The 21,135-nt window shown below is 53.5% G+C and overlaps 1 protein-coding gene across 4 annotated transcripts in view; it reads left to right on the top strand.

Annotated features, from left to right (window-relative positions):
* The window catches only part of Ptprf (protein tyrosine phosphatase receptor type F), an 83,007-nt gene that overhangs the window by 55,852 nt on the left and 6,020 nt on the right, over positions 1-21,135 (top strand). The window contains exons 11-23 of one of the 4 annotated variants that reach the window (XM_029475899.2): positions 328-472; positions 3,660-3,965; positions 4,552-4,745; positions 7,625-7,651; positions 8,910-9,027; positions 9,104-9,682; positions 10,356-10,453; positions 10,551-10,804; positions 10,890-10,983; positions 11,543-11,761; positions 12,098-12,252; positions 14,897-15,012; positions 18,342-18,439. In XM_029475899.2, coding sequence (XP_029331759.1) covers positions 328-472; positions 3,660-3,965; positions 4,552-4,745; positions 7,625-7,651; positions 8,910-9,027; positions 9,104-9,682; positions 10,356-10,453; positions 10,551-10,804; positions 10,890-10,983; positions 11,543-11,761; positions 12,098-12,252; positions 14,897-15,012; positions 18,342-18,439 — 2,403 coding nt within the window. The remainder of the gene's footprint in view (positions 1-327; positions 473-3,659; positions 3,966-4,551; positions 4,746-7,624; positions 7,652-8,909; positions 9,028-9,103; positions 9,683-10,355; positions 10,454-10,550; positions 10,805-10,889; positions 10,984-11,542; positions 11,762-12,097; positions 12,253-14,896; positions 15,013-18,341; positions 18,440-21,135) is intronic. The other 3 variants (XM_021159518.3, XM_029475901.2, XM_029475902.2) reach the window with 3 other exon arrangements.

The following is a 21,135-nucleotide window of genomic DNA, read 5'->3' on the forward strand; positions in this document are numbered from 1 at the left end:
AGCCTATGTGGTCTGCACCACCCCTGTGCTAGAGGCAAAACTTCTAAAGTTTGCCTTTGTTCTCTTGGGTTAGTGGCCCGTGTGATACTGTCCTAGCCTTGAAGCTTCCCCTGGGGACACAGATCCCTGGTGGCCTTTGTGATCTTTGAGGTGGCTGTGGAATGAGTCACGCCATGCATTTCTTGCAAGGCTGTGTGACTATGTGGGGTGGGGCTGTCAAGAGAACCACAGTGGGTCCTCTGCCAGCTGCTTGCAGCCCACGTGGGGAATAACCTCTGAGTGGCCTTTGAGATCTGAGCAGTCAGTAAGTGCTCTCTGCTCTTCCAGCACAAGGTGACCTTCGACCCCACCTCCTCCTACACTCTGGAGGACCTGAAGCCTGACACATTGTACCACTTCCAGCTGGCTGCCCGTTCAGATTTGGGGGTGGGCGTCTTCACGCCCACCGTAGAGGCCCGTACAGCACAGTCCAGTAAGTGTCTGCTAAGGCCACCCTTGTCACATCTGGGCTGGTACACTACACACGGGCACATACCATTCCCTTTCAAGCAGGTGGGTGGTCAGGTCTGCTGAGTCCAGTATTGGACTCCAGTCTGGGCTCTTGAGTCTGAACCCCAAAAAAGGGACAGGTAAGTGCCCTGTTAGTCTGTGTCCAGGCAGTGGTTGCCTTCTCTGCTCCCTCTCTTACCCCTGTGACTCTTATGTCCTGCACAGGTAAGTTCTGTGTGGCTGTGACTCATCTCTATCCTCTGTCCTTCTCCTTCCATACCTAGATAGATCATAGCACTGATTTGGTGGTCCTGCCACGTTTGAGACCTGCCTAAGATGCTGTCCTCCTCTCACATCTCATCAGCCATGTTCCCCTCCTCATACCTCACCACCACAGTTCTTTAGGAGCTGTGTAATCTCTGAGGCCTCTGCACTTGCGGACAGGTCCATGAGAATGTGACTGTGTGCCAGTGTGTGTGTGTGTGTGTGTCCCCACATCTGCCTGTGGGAGCACATGGCTCATGTGACAACGTGACTGTTTGTAGAACCACCTGGAGTTTGTGTGAAGACCCAGCCAATAGCACCTGAGGGTGTCAGTGTGTGTGGGCGTGACTCTGTCGCACCCAGATTGTGATTGGCACAAGATGGCAGATTGTAAATGTGGCTCGGTGTGAGAGTAAACTAAATTCATTCTAGAAGCCTGTACTCTAGGTCTGGTGGTGCAGCCAGAATGCAAGGCCAGTATCCATAGGGCTCCTGCAGTGGACTGAGACATACAGTGGTGCCTGTAATTACCCAAATGAGTTCTTAATTACATTTGTGCAGAGTGAGCTGGGAGGGTGGAGAGATGGCAGGCAGTACAGGAGCTACTGTTGTTGGTGCAAGGTCAGAGGCAAACACTGTTGGTACAAGGTCAGAGAGAGTTCAGTCTCAGAGATATGACACGTGACCTCCACTGAAGCTAATTAGGTAAAAGGAACAGGGAATATGGTGGCCCTGGGTAGGGACTCTGCAGCCACCCAAGCTGTACCAGTCGGGGTAGCTCTGAAAATGGGCAGGTGACCTAAGATGCAGAGACCACTTAGAAACCTCTTTTATGGACTAGGCGAAGTTTGCTGCCTTGGCTGAACTGGTCAGGGGGTGCGGGGAGGGTTACCCAGGACACTTCCTGGTCTGGGCTTGGTGATAGATTGCAGGTGCAGAGCCGTGGCTTAGACATAATGGAGGTGCATCGTGTTCCTGATAGGAGGCTCCAGCAGTGCACACTCCCCCCAAGTCAGATGATGCATGGAAGCAGGCTCGAGCAGTGCACCTGGCTTCAGGCACCCAGATTCAATCGCTGTGTCTGTCAGCAGTAGAAGTGTGGAGGTGTAGGGCCTGAGCTGGAGGAGGCCATCCTGAGAAGACTAGAAATGAGATCTAGGGCTGGGGAAGAGGACAGAGAGAAAGACAGAGGTGGGCCTGAAGTTGCTACTGAGTGGCCGAAAGGGACTAGAAGTAGTCAGAAAGCAGGCTTGGGGGTGGGGTGGTGGTGGCAGGCTGTGTGGTAGCTTGGCAGGGGCTCAGAGTGGATGAGGAAGTAAGCCAGCATGCTAAGATGTCATTAGGAGCTAGGGGGGGCGGGGGGGGGGCTGTAGCAATGAGGATGGGATCTTCTTTGAAGGCAGGAACTCTTGAAGTGCATCCGTATGCTTTTGTGAGAGTTAGGAGGACCACGCTGGAAGCATGGATGGAGAGGGACAGCTGGGAAAGTCTCTGGAGGTAGAAGGAAGGAGGCAGAATGTGGGTGAGGTGAGAAAGAGCTTGGCCTTGGACTCCACTCTTGAGGTTGTACAGGAAGAGGGGGGCTGGGGCTGGAAATAGAAGCAGGTACTGTTGGAAGGCAGGCAGGCAGGCAGCAAGCTTATATGCCTACAGGTGAAGGGGGTCTGGAAGCTGTGCAGATTGACTGCGTTATTTGTAAAGTGGCAGAGTGAGCAAGATAGAGTAGATCTCAGCAGGTAGCCCAGAGAGCCCAGGGGGAGCCCGCTGGAGATGCCTTGTCTGCCTGCCTCAGGACTGCAGTATCCATTAACTAGTGTGGCTCAAGCGATGGTGGGAGAAGGAGGGGCTGAGTGGATGGCTCAGCAGGTAAGAGAGCTTGCTGCGTAATCATGAAGAGTTGGGTTCAAATCCTCGGCACCCACATAAACAATAGGGTATCATCGTATATGCACCTTAGCACTAGCGCTGTCGGGAGGCTGAGTCGGGAATCTGTGGGGCAGGTGCACATACTCACATATACATACACTACACACACATACAAAGATGAGAAAGTGAGTTTAGGGCACTGGTGAGAATGGTAAGCCAGGGCGCTTTAAGTCACAGCTGAATATTCAGGGCTGTAAGGATTGAAGTAAGTGATGGGATCCCCAGGAGTAAGAGTAGAATGCCGGGGCCCAGGGAGACCGAACTGGGACAAGAGGTGGGCGCACAGGGGAAGGTTAAAGGTCATTCCCAGTATTGGTGTGGTGCTTTGCCACCGGTGAGTCGAAGGCTGTTGAAGTTACCCAGCCAGTGAGTGGCAAACTTGAGGTAAACGGAAGCCCCTGGATTGGTAGCGGCATGGTGTCACCAGGCACAAAGAGAGCACACACTTGTCTCCTAACTCATAAGGAATCTGTTGAATACTTTGCTTCCACACTGCAGAGGCCACTAGCCACTGTGACTAGCCACAGACGTTCACAAGCTCAAGCACAGAGCTCTGTGCATGCAGGCACAGGCTAAGTAGTCTTAAACCAAGGGAGGCCTTTGCATCACGTATCCCCAGAAGAGAATTATATTCTCCGAGTGTTCTGGGGTGTGTGTGTGTGTGTGTGTGTGTGTGTGTGTGTACTTGATACCATGTTTGTGTGAGACAGCATATGCATAGGAAAGACGCTGTTAGAACTCCATATGTGCGTGTGAGACACTGCACATACTGTGTGTGTGTGTGTGTGTGTGTGTGTGTGTGTGTGTGTGTGTGTGTGTGTTTAGAAAGCTAGTTCTGAGGGAGTTAGGCTGTCTCAGCAGCCATATGCCTAGAGGGCCTCAGGATGCCTGGGTGAGTCTCCAGTCCCTTGTTACTTGCTCACTGTGCCTGTGGTCCCCTCCCTCCATTTGCCTGCTTTCCCCCCATTTGTCTTCCCCAGCCCCATCAGCCCCTCCCCAGAAGGTGACTTGTGTGAGCACGGGCTCCACCACGGTCCGGGTAAGTTGGGTTCCACCGCCGGCCGACAGCCGCAACGGCATTATCACCCAGTACTCCGTGGCCTATGAGGCAGTGGACGGCGAGGACCGTAAGCGACATGTGGTGGATGGCATCAGCCGTGAGCATTCCAGCTGGGACCTGCTGGGCCTGGAGAAGTGGACGGAGTACCGGGTGTGGGTGCGGGCTCACACAGATGTGGGCCCTGGCCCTGAGAGCAGTCCGGTGCTGGTGCGCACCGATGAGGACGGTAGGCTGCAGTGGGTAACATTGTTGTGAGGAGGGGTGGGGATGAGAGGCTGTCTGCCAAGCACCCAGGATCCTCCCTCCACAGGACCTGACAGACTCATTTTCTAAACTTAGGCTTAATGGTCTAAACTCTGGGGCGGTATAGTTGGTGGGGTATCCCATATCCAGGTCCTGGCTTCTGAGCCGTCTCCAAGATAACTGAAGCTTTAAAGCCGTAAAGGGCTGTGGCAGAAGCAGCAGCCCCACCTAATATGAGAGCCAGGATTGGGAAGATGAGTGCAAAAGACTCAAGTGGGCTTTGGCTGGATACTAATGAAATTTGTTACAGATGGTGTGAGCCTAGGTAGTTGAAGGTGTGGTACCTCACTTCCAGCTGTTCCCCACATCTATGTTTCCCATGAATAAGTAGCCCTGCTAGAGGGACCCGTAGGGATGGCCCACGGCAGGCAAATCAGCCAGCCAAAGAAACAACATTGGAGCCTTTCCCAAGGGGGCAGGTGCAGAGTCACGGCCCTAAAGTTAGCTGTATGTGCCTAAGCCAGGCGCCGTTGCTCCATATCTGACTCTCTTCTCTGCCTGGCCCCTAGTGCCTAGCGGGCCACCACGGAAGGTGGAGGTTGAGCCTCTGAACTCCACTGCTGTGCATGTCTCCTGGAAGCTGCCCGTCCCCAACAAGCAGCACGGACAGATTCGTGGCTACCAGGTCACCTATGTGCGGTTGGAGAATGGTGAGCCCCGAGGCCAACCCATCATCCAGGATGTCATGCTGGCTGAGGCTCAGGTATGTCATTGACGGTGCTTGGCAGCAGGGTAAACAGTGACCAGTGTGTCACAGTGACTCCCTAGAGCCCAGATTTGTCTGTCCAATGCCTGCCCTCAGAGGTGGTTTTGCATTTTATGGTCATTGGAGCTGCCTTGGACTGTCTGGGCAGGAGTTATTGAGATCGGGAGGTGAGGCTCATGTTCTAGAGAGACTTTGTCTTCTTTCTGTTAGGATTGTTAAGCTGTGCTAACCCAGATCCTGCCCCCTCCACCCAGGCAGCGTCTTAGTTGCCGGTGCTCACGGGGCTGCTTCCAGAGACCCCCAGGCTCCTTGCACACCACACTGGCTTCATCCTTGTGGTTTGCAGAAAGCACATTTGCTGTGGCTTTGAGCTGAACTGCTGTCCCAGGCAATACTGTTCTGAGCATCACCTGGACTGCACAGCCAGGGGCAGACAAGACTTTTCTCCGTCCTCCATGGCCTCAAGCCAGTGACTGAGGCAAAGCTTTGCAAATAATGACCTGAGTGTCACTCGGCTCCTGACGCGAGTGTTTCTCTCCAGGGCTAGACCTGCCAGCCCTTTCCTGTTGGAAGCTTCTGTCTTCCTGGGGCATCTGCCCACAGACTTACAGTGAGGTCAGCGTTCTGACCCCCACCTTGCTAGTCCATCAAGGAGCACCGAATACTGTGAGATTATATGTATGGCCAGAATGAGCCAGCATGTGGGTGGCAGGGATTGGATAGGAACCAAGTCTCTACCCTGGGAAAGGACTAATCAAGTCTAGGAAAAACTGTGTTGTCTGCCCTTGGTCTCCCTGTCCAGAACCAGGTCCTGATGATTCTTGGGCCAGCATCAAGTTCCAACAGAAAGATCCTAGATTCCCTCCCCAACCAAATGGGAACCCCATATTCTACAGGCTGTGCTGAGGGATGAACCCCCACACAGACAAACTGCTTTCATACCTTTGGCTAAGCTCCACCCTCTGAGCCAAAATTCTTTTCTACCCAGAAGGTACCCTCTTTCTTCTCCCAACCTGTCTATGCTGAAGGACCCAAGGGTGGGGGAGGTGGGTGTGTTCACCAGCCTGCATTCCTGGGGCAGGTTGAGGGCTCCTCACAAAGTCTCAGCAGACACACCCGCCCAGAAACATCCAGAGAATGACTCCATCCAGCCCCTCCCATCCTAGGAGTCTGGCGCCACAGCTGCAGCCACTGTGGTTCCAGGAAAGTCAATTCGAGTACTTTTGTGTGTCGGTCCCCAACAGTTTGAAGGGGGTTGGGTAATAAGATCAGGGACATTGTCCCCATATTTGTGTTCTTTACAAGGAATATGCCCAAGCAGGCTCCAGGGAGGCCACGGAAGACAAGGCCTGCCCTTGTAGCCTTCCACCCCCTGGGACTTTGTCATTCTGCTTTGGGCCAGTGGGAGACCAGATGGTGCACTTATCCAACCTGGCCCCAGGGCCTAGGTATCCCCTGTGTGACTCTTTTCAAGGACACCCCAGTCTGCCCTTATCCACCCAATAGAACCATCTGTGCAGCCCTGGGCCCCAGTAATATCAGAAGGAAGCATGTGATGGTATCCCCACCAGATGTGCATAGCCCAGCCTGCCTCCCCTGTGCTCCCTCTAGATGAGACTCGCCACCCTCCGCCCCCTTTTGTCCCTTCCTTCCTTTTGGCTTTTCTCTCACTGGAGCTATTCTCCATCCCCTTTTCCTTCTCTCCTCTCCCTACTCCTCTTTCAGCCTCTGTCTTTCTCTTCTCACTACCTGATAGAGGAGGGGCTACCTGCGATAACTTCACACCAGGGCTCCCCTCAAGTAAGGAATCCTAACTAGACCTGGTTCCAGCCCGCTCTGCAAAGTAGACACGATAATTCCAGGACACTATAGCCTCTCTATATTCTGTCGCAAAGACTTTGTGACAGAGCTGTCTCGAATAGCAGGAGCTCAGGCCACTCCAGCACCAGGCTAGTGGACAGGCCAGACCAGCTGTATGAGTGTGATCTGGCTAGAGGACTCCAAACAGGGCCTGTCCCTCACTAGCCAACTTCTAGCTTCAAGACCATAAGGCTTCACATTAGAGTCCTCACTCCATATACCTGTTCACCCAGCATACCAGTGCACGCTGGCATTAGAATTTACCACTGTCAGCCAAGAAACTAGTTTTCCTGTTTTGACTCCAGGCACCTGTAGAATCGAAATCAGGGGTGTGGGGTCTCCCTGTGGCTTTGGGGTAATGCCCAGGCTCTGAGCTGGCTACTTACCCTTTATTATCTCTCTGGCAAGCCTGACTCTTGGCCCACTCCAGCGGTAAGTCCAGCACTTGTGTTCTGGGACACTCAGCTCAGGTGACTCTAATTTAGTGTCTCAGCTGAAAGCAGGATGCATGGATAAGTGGATGGATGGATAGGTAGGTAGAAAGATAGAGATAGATAGATAGATAGATAGATAGATAGATAGATAGATAGAGGTAGGTAGAAAGATAATATAGACAGACAGACAGAGGGAGAGAGGGAGGTAGATAGATAGAGTAATCTGAACAGCCATAGATAGATAGATAGATAGATAGATAGATAGATAGATAGATAGAGGGAGCGAGCTGAACAGCCATAGCAGGACATTGGAACCCTAAGCACATATCTTCCCTCTGCCTAAGCTGTCAAGTCTATCTCTACATCTGACAGTCCACACATGTCTCCCTGCCCTCGACAGGCCTGGCGTACACAGTTGGTGCTCAATGATGCAGGGACTTGTGTCTTTGAGTGGGCACTGGTCCTGGGCTATCACCTCAGTGGGTACTTCAGAGCTATCTATCAGTTCTCCATGGGCCAGGTCCTCTCCAGGCCAAATCCTTCACCATCCTGTCTCCCTTTTTCTCCTTCTCCCGCTGTCAGTGGAGACCAGAGGAGTCCGAGGACTATGTAAGTAACAGGTGTGCAAGCACGGGCAAGACTGGGTCAGACTGGGCTCATGGGACACTCCCCCTCTCCCAGCCTGTGTTGCCGAGATCCACAGGGCACCAGCCACATCCAGAGAAAATTGGCGTGTAGACATGAGCACCAGGCTGAGCAGTGATTGGCGTTTCCTCTAATCCGTACTCCTCGCCTGTCGAGCAGCAATTTGAGGCCAATGTTCACAATCGACCAGGACCTGGCCCCTGCTCTGGCCAGACAGGGATGGAGTTAAATCCAATCCCGATCGTTAGGCCTTATTGATCCCTAGAGTGAAAAATCACCTGCTCAGGCCCAGGCTGGGAGAAGTACTGGGAGCCAGGTCCAGCACAGGCACTGCTGGAGCCCGAGCCCTGGGAGACCCTCCAGCTTGGCCCTGCAAAGGGTTGTTGGCATCTACAGTTGGCCCCACCTGAGGCTTAGAGCTGGAAGGACACCAGGGCTGGTGCTGACAGCCCTGTGCCTACTCCATGGTGGTACTCTCCCCTCCTCCTCCTCCTCCTCTCTGTGTGGCGTGGCTTGGTCTCCTATGGTGTTTCTCCGCATGTCCGGAAACATTGCCTTTGCTGGATGGGTGTGTGGGTAGGATCCACCAAGGTAGAAGGAAGTGGAGTGGCTGACTTCTTGGGCATCGGTGGAAACAAGAGGGGAATGTGTTCCTGGGTTTGGGGAATTCTGTGTCCTGTCTTTTTCTCCCTCTTATGTGGTCTCAGGAGGGTTTGGATATCCCAGTCACCGGAGTAGATAGGGTCACTGTAACTTACAGTGTTATAGGTTGGGCCCTCTCCTTTACCCTGCTCTTTTATAAGTGGCCTTGCACCAGCTAATTCCAGAGGGATGGTGGCCTGTATGCATTTGCGTGCCAAGAGGCACGGAAGGTGCCTGGTGCATGCAAGGCTCTGTCTGTGTGTAAAGACCTCATGAGGTGTCACTCACAGCACAATGGCGAGAAAGTAACAGTGTGGTCCTTTGTTCTTCTCTGAAACAAAGAATGAGCTATCTGCCCCAGGCCTGGGGCTTTTGGGTTGGGTGGCATGCTCCTAGCCCATATCCCACCTGGCTGTCCTGCCTCCAGCAAAGGAAGCAGAGGAAGGATTTATCCAGCTTCACCTCCCATGACTCTGGTCCTGTGTACCTGGGGCACCCTAGGCTCCAGTCTTCAGGTGACTGATAGTCTAGCTTCTTCTCACGCAGTATGATGGGACCTGCCTTTCCCCTTCTCCTTCAGGAGACCACCATCAGCGGCCTCACCCCCGAGACCACCTACTCCATCACCGTCGCTGCCTACACCACTAAGGGGGATGGTGCCCGAAGCAAGCCCAAGGTGGTTACTACGACAGGGGCAGGTGAGTGAGGGGTTCATGGACAAAGCTGGGTGGGCAGCAGGGAGGATGGCACCAGAGCCCAGTGCGTGCTGTTCAGTCCCAGGACGGCCCACCATGATGGTCAGCACCACGGCCATGCACACCGCGCTGCTGCAGTGGCACCCACCCAAGGAGCTGCCTGGAGAGCTGCTGGGCTACCGTCTCCAATACCGGCGGGCCGATGAGGCGCGGCCCAACACCATAGACTTTGGCAAGGATGACCAACATTTTACAGTCACCGGCCTGCACAAAGGGGCCACCTACGTCTTCCGGCTCGCTGCCAAGAACCGGGCTGGCCCAGGAGAAGAGTTTGAGAAAGAGATCACCACCCCTGAGGATGTACCCAGTGGCTTTCCTCAAAACCTTCGAGTGACAGGACTGACCACATCTACCACGGAACTGACCTGGGACCCGCCGGTGCTGGCAGAGAGGAATGGTCGCATCACCAACTATACCGTGGTCTACCGTGACATCAACAGCCAGCTTGAACTCCAGAATGTCACCGACGACACACACCTTACACTCTTGGGCCTTAAACCGGACACCACTTACGACATCAAGGTCCGTGCACATACCAGCAAAGGCGCCGGCCCTCTCAGCCCCAGCATCCAGTCCCGGACCATGCCCATGGAGCAAGGTGTGTGCTGTGGTCATGGCATTGGCTGCCCAAGCGTGACTGCTCCTAGGGACCTGTGCTGTCCTTGACCCACTGACCTCTCGCAGCTGATCCACCAGCTTCTGCTGTGTGACACTTCACGCTCTCATGACCACTAACCTCTAATGGACAGGCACCACATCCTTGGGTGTGTGGCCCTGACCTCTGCTGTCCATGACCTACTGACCTATCTGCGTGGCCTTCCAATCTCTTGTGATCTCGATCCACTGATCTCTTTCTGCTACATCACCTTCTAGGGTGTGCAGCTCGCTCTACTTTGCTCTGTAGCACTAACCTTTTGGGGCCTAACCTACTGACATCCAGAGTCCGTGTGGCCACGTACATCTTGTGACCACAACCCACTAATCCCTGGCTACTCTGACCCGGTGTCTGAGCCGAGGCTTCCACCCCTGCTCTTTCGGAGGTGTGGCCCCAGGCACAGTGACATCCCCAGCCGGTTCAGTGCTCACTGTGGAAGAACCTGGGTTAGGAATTGGACTGTGCCATGTGAAGCTGCCTGGGGTACTTGGTTGTCACCCTCAGTCCGTAGGCCCTCCCTCCCCTACTCCTGTGCTACAGCCATTGTCACATCCTCGGGCCCCTTCACCCCAGCCCAGCTAGTCACAGAGCTCACTCCCTCCTCGTGCTTCCACAGTGTTTGCCAAGAATTTCCGTGTGGCCGCTGCGATGAAGACATCTGTGCTGCTCAGTTGGGAGGTCCCCGACTCTTATAAGTCAGCTGTGCCCTTCAAGGTGGGTAGGACTTCTGCCAACATAGACCAGAGCTGCCTCCCATGTCTGCTCTGCGTCGCCATTCCGACCCCATCTGCTCCTCCCCCTCCCCCTACAGATCCTGTACAATGGGCAGAGCGTGGAGGTGGACGGGCACTCAATGAGGAAGCTGATTGCAGACCTGCAACCCAACACGGAGTACTCCTTCGTCCTGATGAATCGTGGCAGTAGTGCCGGGGGCCTACAGCACCTGGTGTCCATCCGCACTGCCCCGGACCTCCTACCCCAGAAGCCACTGCCTGCCTCCGCCTTTATAGAGGATGGCCGCTTCTCCCTCTCCATGCCTCAAGTGCAGGACCCCTCGCTAGTCAGGTGTACAGAGGAGGCTGGAGGCTGGTGCAGATTGGGAGTGTAGCAGAGGTCGATGAAGGTTCTGATGGTTGCTCTGTCCACACAGGTGGTTCTACATTGTGGTGGTGCCCATTGACCGTGTGGGCGGGAACTTGCTGGCACCAAGATGGAACACACCAGAGGAGTTGGAGCTGGATGAGGTGCCTAGGGGAAGATCAGTACTGAGGGCAGCCACATGGTGGGCAGTGGCCATCTTTCCCTGAGTATTGCCCCAGGAGTCCGAATCTGTCTGTCAGCCGCTCTCTCTCTGGGGAGAGGAACTCTGAGGGATATCCCCAGGAGAATTTTTAAAACTCCGGGAGGGCCTACAGGGACTTCCCTGGAGATATTTGGTAAGAATCCCATGGTATAGGAGTCACTAGAGACATTTCTGCAGCTCTCAGTGTGGACCTCAGAGATTGCCTGTGGTGTGGAGCTTTAAGCCTAGGTTCTCCTGAACAGATGAAATCACCTCTTTCTTCCTCACAGCTCATGCCAAAACTGCTTTCTCTGCCTAGGATAAGGTTATTCATGTGGCCCTTCCTTATAGGCTACAAGGAGGGTCTCGCTGTGATGTCAGAAGTATTCTGTAATGGCTATGGCCAGGCCAGGCCCATGAGGGTCCTCAGGAAGAGGGAACCTCTATATCTGCCTCAGTAGCTAATGCCCCAGGGGAGGAGGCTCCCAGGCCTTGTGTGACTCTGTGTTCTCCTCTGCCAGCTTCTGGAGGCCATCGAGCAGGGCGAGGAGAAACAGCGGAGGCGCCGGCGCCAAGCAGAGCGACTGAAGCCTTATGTGGCAGCCCAAGTAGATGTGCTCCCTGAGACCTTCACCCTGGGGGACAAGAAGAGCTACCGCGGCTTCTACAACCGGCCCCTGTCTCCAGATCTGAGTTACCAGTGCTTCGTTCTCGCCTCCCTCAAGGAACCCATGGACCAGGTTGGCCTGAGCTGGCATGACTTTCAGAACCCCAAGACCCCAGGTTTAATCTAAGACTAGGCCAGCTTCAGACCTTAGGAGACCCCGGGTCTGCATTATCCTGAGACTCCAGCATCCTAGGACTAGGACACCCCTGAGGACCTATACTGGGTATCCCATGACACTAGGCCTCAGGGTGTGAAGACCAGACCTAATGTGGCTTCAGTAACCTGCTGACCCGCCACATGTCGGTCTCACTGGTCTCGGTGCCCTCCCTGGGTTTGATGGATGAGGGCGGGGCTTTCTTGCTGTGCTGTGCTCATAGCCCTTGCTGTTGCTTCCTTCCCTGGACCCCAGAAGCGCTATGCCTCCAGCCCCTACTCAGACGAGATTGTAGTCCAGGTGACACCAGCACAGCAGCAGGAGGAGCCCGAGATGCTGTGGGTGACAGGCCCTGTCCTGGCAGTCATTCTCATCATACTCATTGTCATCGCCATCCTCCTGTTCAAGAGGTGAGTGCCGCGCCTGGTTCTGGGGGACAGAACCTGCCTCCTGCCTTGCTGGTACCCTCTGGTACAGTGTTAAGTGCCCCGATGGACGGAAACAGCGGGTCTGTGTGTGTGTGCACTCGGCTGTGCAGGTCCGCCTTTATGAAGAAGGACTGAGGTGAACTGTGTGTGTTCCGAGGCATGTCCGTCTGTGTCTGTGTGTGTGAGTCTGTCATCTTCAGTTTGAAGGAACCACAGCTTCCTGGTGTCCTGCTGTAAGCACTTTTCTTCTGCCACCGAGTGACAGGCTCTGTCACGGCTATCACCAGCCCAGGCCCTCCTCTCCTCCTTAGGCCCACAAGAGGTACAGGCTGAGTTGCAGACCCACATCCCCATGAGAATTACACAACAGACATTTACTAAAGACCCATCATAGACATGGCTGTCAACACTTACCTGTCTTGGGTAGTTATTGCACCTGTCCTTGGAGGTGCCCTGCTATCCTGTCAGCTTCCAAGCTGCTTCCAATTATTTTACTTGGTCTTGGTCATTCCCAATATATATATATATTTTTTTTTTCCTCCTGATATTTTTAAGACGAGGTCTCATTGTATAGCCTTGGCTTCCCTACCATGTAGACCAGGGTGGCTTCAGACTCAGAGACCTGCCTGCTTCTGTGTCCCAGGCTACTCTAGAAACTGAGGTAGAAGGATCCAGGCCTAACTTATCTAAATCCTATCTCAAAAAAATAAAAGAAAAATAAATAAAGGTTTTGTTTTTGAGTCAGGGTTTCTCTGTGTAGCCCTGGCTGTCCTGGAACTCACTCTATAGACCAGGCAGCCCTCGAACTCAGAAATCTGCCTGCCTCTGCCTCCCAAGTGCTGGGATTAAAGGCATGTGCCACCACTGCCCAGCTTGTTTTGTTTTTTAAGATGTTCTTTGGCTCAGTAGGAGTGCCTGCCTTTGCATGTACAAAGTCCTGGATCCAATCCCCAGTAGCACAAAAACTTAAAAAGTTTTTTTAAAAAACCTAACCTTTGAGCCTGACAGTTGAAGTGCCTGGTTAAATGTGTCTTTAGCATTTCCTTTGACATCATTACACCAAATAAATACAATCCCTTGGCCCCCGGGCTCCTGCTCTGCAGCAGTGCCCCCCCCACACACACACACACACAGCCCCAGTGCCCCCTCACCTGGCAGCTGTTCACACCATGTTCTTAATTCTAGTCTCTGGTGCTTCAGAGACCCCTGGCTCTTGGTCCCATCTTTATACTGCCCCTCATCTACCCCAGAGTGCCCCACTGGATATGTGCTGAGCCCCCAGCAGCTAGCACATGGCTGGCTGTTGAACGTGTCCTGTGCTATGTGTGATGTGTCACCTCATGGAGGTACCCACTTCCCTGTCGTCACCCTGCCCTCGTCTGGACCCCATAATCCATCCTGGCAAATTCCCTCCTTCCTCTTGCAGTCACAGACCTATAGGTGTCACTAAGCAGTGTCCCTCCACCCACTTACCCTCGCCATCCCCACTCGGGTTCTGATGTGTGTCCATGGAGGCGAACCCCCGGAGGTTGTCCTATGGGTACCTTATCAGAGTCCCACGGTTCCCTTGTCATGTGAGGGCTGAGTGCTTAGCAGCAACAATGACCATTCCTTTCTTCTGTCCTTGCCTGTCTCTCGGGACCTAGTAAACAAGAAAGGTAGGAGTCGTTCCTTCTCTCTGTACACGCCTCCCCCTCTACTTATCCCTGTGCACATCTTGGGCCTGCAGGAAGGGGTGGAGCTCTGACCAAACCCTCTTAACCTGTGGCTTTAATCAGCAACCTGCCTGCTCAGCACAGGAGGCTTCTCCAGTTCTGGATGGATCCTCATGGGCACGAGGGGGCAGTCTCGATGACACTCAATGTCAGTCCAACTCTGTCCCTTCCGCAGAAGATGCTCCCCCCTGGAGCATGTGCACGCTGCAGCCCCCATTGCTTCCCTGAGTCCACAGAGCTCTCCAGAACCCTCCTTAGGTTCCCATTTCTCCATCCTAATTCCTACCAGAAGCCACCTCTGCACTCAGCAGAGCAGCAAGGAAAGGTGTGATGCAAACACGTGCGGGCGTATTTCCAAGTTCTCCCCGGACACTCCTGTGCAGGGGCTGCACGTGGTCCCCCGTAGTCTGTCTCTGACCCTGTCCTTTTTAGATGGGCAAGGTGACACCAGTGAGAGAGGACTCTGTCTGGCTAGGGCCCTGCTGTTCCTGCCCCTCCCCTGCTACTCTGGACATCGGCCCTGAGAGCCAGGCAGCTGGGACCCAGGCCCTCGTGATGACGTTTGTGTGTTCTGTGTGCCAGTGCATGTTTTCTTTTCTCGTGGTGGTTTCTGCTGCATCAGCTGTGGTCGAGTTAAGGACAGCGGCCACTGCCCAGCGGTGACCTGCCTCCTGTCCAGAGGAACCACCAGCCTCTCTGGCCTTCCTCCCTCGCTGCACTGCTCCCAGGCCCACTCCACACCTGCCGTCTCCCTGCCCTGTCCCTACCCTGTGTTCTCTCATGTTGACGCTGCTCTCCCCCTTGGCTCACACCCAGAGATCCCAGGATAAGGTGGGGTGGTGGGGAGACATCTGCGGCTGTGGGAGCTGCCTATGTTCCCAGTTTTCACTAGCCTCTTCTTGCTTCTTTAGGAAGAGAACACACTCCCCATCATCAAAGGATGAGCAGTCAATCGGGCTGAAGGACTCCCTGTTGGCCCACTCTTCTGACCCTGTGGAGATGCGAAGGCTTAACTACCAGACCCCAGGTAGGGTTGATCCCTCAGCCTCTTGGCCTCTAGCTCAGTCCCACAGGTTGTCAAAAGACCTTAGTGCACGCTCACTTCTGGCTGCTTCTCTTCCTTTTTTGTTCCATTTGGATTGACATGATGGGGCATCCATATTGAACAGGTGGACAGGCTAGGAGACTTCTAGAGACAACAGAGGTCTCTGTGCATCTATCTCCAGGCTCTGAATAGACGGACCGTAAGAGACCTCTTGAAGCCCTCAGCTCTGGCACAATGGTCAGTCTCTATATCTGCTCTCTGGCCCTTGACAGCACACACACACACACACACACCACAACACACACACACCACAACACACCCCAGGCTGTGTTAGAAGTGAGAAGCTGCAGCAGACAGAATGGTAGGTGAGGGGCTCACACCTGGCCCTTCCTGAAGGCTATTTCAGGTTCACTGTGCAAGGATGTAGGGTTCCTGCTCCAGGCTCAATACCTGTCCCTTCCCCTGAGCTGCTCTTATGTGACTTCGAACTGTTCCTTCCACCTGGAATATCACTCCTTCCCTACACCCCAGAGGTGTCTCTCAGAGAGCGAAAGTCTCTGTAGCTGTAGCTCCAGGACCTGGCTGGCTCAACCCGTCCTTGTGTTTATCGTGTGGTAGATTCTCGCTGGATGCCTGAGCACACAACAAAGGAATGAGTGAATGAAGTCATGTGTGCACTCTGAGAGCTTGTGTTTGTGTGAGGTGGTTATCACTGCGCATCAAATTACCCCTAACCTTCGAGGCTTAAAACAACAGTAATTATGTCTTCTCTCTCACAGTTGTTATGAGTCAGGAATTGGGGCAGGGCATGGTAGGATACCCAGCCAGGGTAGGCCTTCAGCCGGAAGATTGGAAAGCTGGGAACTAGAATCTTATAAAGTGAGACTGGCAAATTATGGCCTGGAGCCAAATACGGCTCACTGTCTGCTTTTATAAATAAAATTTGCCCTGCACACCACCACACCCATTCATTTCTGGGGACATTTGCACTACAAAGGTCAGTTGACAACTAGAAGGTGGAAGAGAATCCTGGGTGTCTGCAGGCCTTTAGCACTGGTTTTCTGGCCTTTGGTAGTGAATTTTGCCAACCCTAGGGTGGTTTGTTCCGGTGGGAGGTAGTTGGCAGATGAGCTAGCCTCTTTGTGTAGCCTGGACTTCCTTATAGCATGGCGACTGAGTTCCAAAGACATGTGTCTTGAGAAAGTGTTCTATGTGGACCCAGCGGGCTGTTGTAACCAGTGCGTGAATCTATGTGAGGAAGGCAAGCACAGAGTGGTTAGAGGAGGCTGCTCTCAGAGGGTGCCTCGCTTCGTGGGCACCATACAGAAAGTTGGGTTGGAGGTGGTTCTAAGTAGAAGCACAGTGTGTGTACATCAAGCTAAACCCCTGAAGGGTATTTCTGCAGCGTTGGAGCCAAGAGGTAACCGGGGCTAGGCCTTGACCAAGATCATGACCGGCAGTCTGAGCAGCTTAGACTTCATCCTGACTGACCAAGGGAGTCATTGAAGGTCTTCATCAGAGGAGCATCAGAGCTGGCTGCTTCTGTGGAGAGCGGGCAGGCCCTGGGGAAGACATCAGGCAGTTAAGTGGTAGGAAAGGGAGGGCAGGAAAGAAGAGTCTGAGAAGCTGAAGGTGGTAAGGCAGAAGGTGAGCTGAGCTCACACAAGGATGCAAAGCCAGTTCTGTGACTGCGGCCATAGAGGATATCCAAGTGGCAGTAGGCCTTTGTGTCTGGACTTTGTGCTGACCTCAGCCCGGGAGCCACCAGTGTGAATGGTACCAAGGATCAGGCAGTGGTCAAAGCTTAGAATGGCCAGACTCTCCGGGACGAGCAGGAAGGGAGAAGGGAACAGGCCGCAGGATGGTGGTGTTATAGGGGAGCATGCAGGCAGAGGTGTGGGCAGAAATGTTCCCTGTCTCAGGTGCTAGCATAGTGCGGCACCGAGAGGGTGGGGCCCATAGCTTTGTTGAGGTATAGAACCTGAGCCTTCAGGCAGGAGTATTTCCATGGGTTGAAGAGCAGCAAAAGGGACTGCAAAACCCTTTTCAAATGTCAGTGTGTGAAGGATACCACGGGCACGACATCCCTGAGAAGGGAGGGACTTGAGATTTTAAAAGACTTTTCATTTCTGGTATGGAGACCATCTGAAAATGGCCAAGGTCAGATTTTGAGGGGGTGAGGGCTGGGCTGGACTGACTGTTTATTCTAAGGTCTTAAGAGGCCACTCAGACCTATGTTGCTTGGAAGCTCTCTCTTTGGGGGAGGGGACTGACTGTTACTGGAAGGCACGTGCGCTTATAACGGGACCTGACCCACTCTCCGTCTATGCCCCCTCCTCTTGCCCTTCACCTACAGTCCCTTCAGTGTCGAACCACAGAACCAGGTGACCAGAAAGAGGGTTCCTGAGCTCTGCTCCTGTCCCATTGTTTTCTTTTGGTTTGTTTTCTCTGCAGGTTCCAGTGCCCCCAGTTGCCCGAATATCTCAAGTTAGTTTTCAAAGTTCCCACGTTCGTTTGGGGACACTTTGGCTTCAGTGTGTCTCCACTCTTCTACTTCCTCACATCTCCCCACTTTCTCCTTGCTCTTTTTCCCCTTGCCTTTATCCCCTCCCTCCCCTACCGGCCATCTCCCTTCTCTCTGTCCCCTCCTGTGCTCACTGGCTTCCTCCAGTGTCTGCTCTACCACCCTCTCTCCTTGTCCCTGCCACCTCTGGTCTCCATCCAACCCCTCTGTGAGCCTCTGTCCTGATACCTTGCCTGTCTTTGTATCTTCCTCCCCATCTCTGCTTCTCTTTCTCCCTCCTTCTATGCCACTCTGCCATTGTCTTTGCGCTCCATGACCATTCCGCTCACACACTTGGTGCCCGGGGTGACAGGGTCACCAAATCTCTGAGGTGACTGGCGTCAATGAGGGGTCGGGGTAGGGGGGTGTCTGTCTCAGACAGGGGTGGTAAGAGCTCAGCTTCCACCCTGTTCCTGAGCTCGCAGCCCCGTCTTCATGGGAAGAAGCCCCTTGCTCCTTTTAGGCGGGCCTGGCAGGCAGAGAGCCCTGTTGTCCCGTGCAGCACCAGGTCACCTGGACATGCTTCTGTGTGCTCACAGTACACACACCTCCATCTCTGGCCTCCCCTGATGCCCAGCCACTGTGTGTTCTCCATTCCTGTCGCCGCCGCCGCATGTGCTGTTGTCTCCATGCCACCAGTGCTGAGTACTTCATGATCACACATGTTCACACATGCCTTGGGCTGTCTCTACCACCCTGACCAGAACTCACACTAATGCCACCCGTGTGTCTGCCCCACCTCCCCCAGGTATGCGAGACCACCCGCCCATCCCCATCACTGACCTGGCAGACAATATTGAGCGCCTCAAAGCCAACGATGGGCTCAAGTTCTCCCAGGAGTATGAGGTGAGACACCCACCACTCCCACCGTGTGTCCTCAGTCTCTCCAAGTCTGTTTTTGTTTTGTCCTGGGTCCCACCTGAGGTTGAGGATATTGGGATGTAGGCCAAGGAGATCAATAGCAAAGTTCAGTTGGGGAACTGGCCTTCATAGGTGCTGGGCTCAGCCCACAGGCTCACCATAGCCCTCTGGTGGTCACCCTAGGACATGCTTCAGAAGGCTCTGCTAGGTGCCCAGGCAAATGTCTTGATGCCTGCAGAAGCAGACACTGATTTAGTAGCAATGGCTATAATATCTAATCTCCAACAAGAACAGGTCTGCACTTACCAGGTACTGGACAGCATCCTCTTACTCAGTCCCCGGTGGAGTGGTACTGTCACAGTCTTGTCTTACATACCAGAAACCAGGACTCAAACAGAGGTGTGAGTTACCTAGAGTCAAACATCTGAGGAGTCGTGGAGCCACCCAGACCTTGCCTGTGCTGGCTTCATGAGTCTCCATATGGTAACCATTGTGAGGGGTGGGAGGCTCTGTTCTCAGCCCGGCTTCCATTCCCACTCCCACATGTGATCATGCATGCCGAAACATGCATGTCCCCAGGCAGGACACCCAAATACAGTCAGGGGAGCCTTGTGAGAAAGGAAGTGCTAAGGAGACCCCCTTTCTTTGTCTCCCTGCTGTACTGGCCGCTCTTTTGTCAGCACTTGGCATAACCTCAGAGGATGACTGATGGACAGATGATGGATGGATCTGTTCAGCTGGACCCAGGGGGTTGCTCTCTTTTAGTCAGGTGTCCACTCTTGAGTTATGTTTAGGGGATATATCCCTGGGTACCGGATTTCCCCTTCCGAGGGCACTGGGCCAGGTAGATCCTAAAGGCGACAGGCCAGGTTTCCAAAGAAGAAAACTGAGCTTGGCAGGTAGACAGATGAGCATGCCTCTGCATAGCAACAGTGCCACCTCTGCTGTGGAGGCAGAGCCTGTCAGCTGGGTGGCCTGGATTTAGCTTAACTTCTGGACAAGGAGGCCTTCCTTGTTTTTTACCAGTATTCGCCCTTGTCCTGCCCCACGCCTTGCCATCCTTCCTATAAGCCCCTGCTCACAGCCGTCACCTTACCACCTCTCCTCCATCCCTCCCATCTGAGCTTTCTTTAAAGGCCCTTCTTTGTCCTAGAAGCCACCAGATCTATTGTGGGCTTTCCTGAAACTTTCTCTTCATGGTCTGTAGGTCATTTGTCAGACTGTTGCTAGCACCTAACTGTATGCCAGTCCCTATGCTGACATGTAGAGACAGATGGCCTTGGGACGCAGTCACTGAGAAACACAGGCAGAGCAGTAATCGTTACTGTGAGTGTGTGGTTCCGACAACATGCACTGAAATCATATATAGCAAACACAATGGTGGGTGTGTCCAGTGGGTGGGGCCTCACAGAAGTGATGAGCCAGCCTCCTTAGAGAATAAGGTGGCAGGGACCAAAAACGGAGGAGACTGTGATACGGGCGTCGATTCTTTCCATCCACGAAGGAAGGACAGTAACTCACACCTCTCTTCAGTGAAGAGATGGAGAAATGCACGCAGTGGCTTAGGACAGTGCTGAGCACACCATGAGCTCACACAGAAATGTAGCTGTTAGCATTTTTGTGTCCTGAGCCAGTCAAGAGCATGGGAGGCCTCTGAGCAGGAATTTGATACTCAGATCTGCATTTTTTTGAAAGACTGTTCTTGCTGAAGGACAGAGAGAGTTAGAGCAGGGCAAGAGAAGAGGCCTGGAGGTACCAAGCAGAGCTCGCTGCTAGCTGCTGGCAGCAGCAGCAGGTTGAGAAAGACAGAGGAAAGGGGTGTGGGGGTGTGGTAAGCAATGGGAGGGACCTTGGGAAGGTCCCAAGATGGACTTTAAACCTGGGTGCTATCCACTGAGGGGGTCACAGCAGAACCTGCTTTGACAGGAAACAGATGAGCTGGCCTTTAAAGGGACTGGGGTGGAAAGAGCTGTGAAGCTTGCGCATGGAGATAGATGTCTAGGGGGCTGCAGGATAGTAGGGGCAGCTCTGAGATGTAAGCAGGAGAGTCCTGTGAATGGGGTGGCGATGGCTAATGGGAGTGGTTCAGTCAGCAAAGATTGACTTACGAAAGGTGAAGACTGCAGCTATAGCTGTGTAAAATGGCCACTTGTAATCCAGAGTGGGGAGACAGAGACAGAAGCCACCATGTTACTACTGGCTAGCCAGCCTGGCTTACTTGGTGAACCTTGGGCCACTGAGAAGTCCTGGCTCGAAGGCAGAGGGTGTTGCTAGGGTTGTCTACCACACAGGTACACAAAACATACGTGTACACACGTGCATTTTAAGAGAGAGAAAAGAAAAAAAAATCTTGTGAATGGGCGATGGATGAGACTAATTTGGTAGAGTGCTTGCCTAGAATTTGCAAAGCCCTGGATTTCCTCCAGCATCACATAAATGGGGTAGCACACACTTTAATCCCACCACTCACCCACACATAACATGGAAGTAGGAAGATGAGAGAGAACTTTGGAGCCATCCTTAATAGTACCCTATATAGTAGGTAGTACATTCAAACCTAGCCAGGTATACATGAGACCCTATTCAAACAAACAAACAAAACATTTCCTGAGCAACAAAGTGAGAAGAGAACCGGGAAGAGGTGTAGAGGAGCTTAGATCCTGCCTACGGGGAGGGCAGGG

The sequence above is a fragment of the Mus caroli genome, unplaced genomic scaffold, assembly GCF_978045245.1.
Source record: "Mus caroli unplaced genomic scaffold, Mus_caroli_1 scaffold_6, whole genome shotgun sequence".
NCBI lineage: Eukaryota > Metazoa > Chordata > Mammalia > Rodentia > Muridae > Mus > Mus caroli.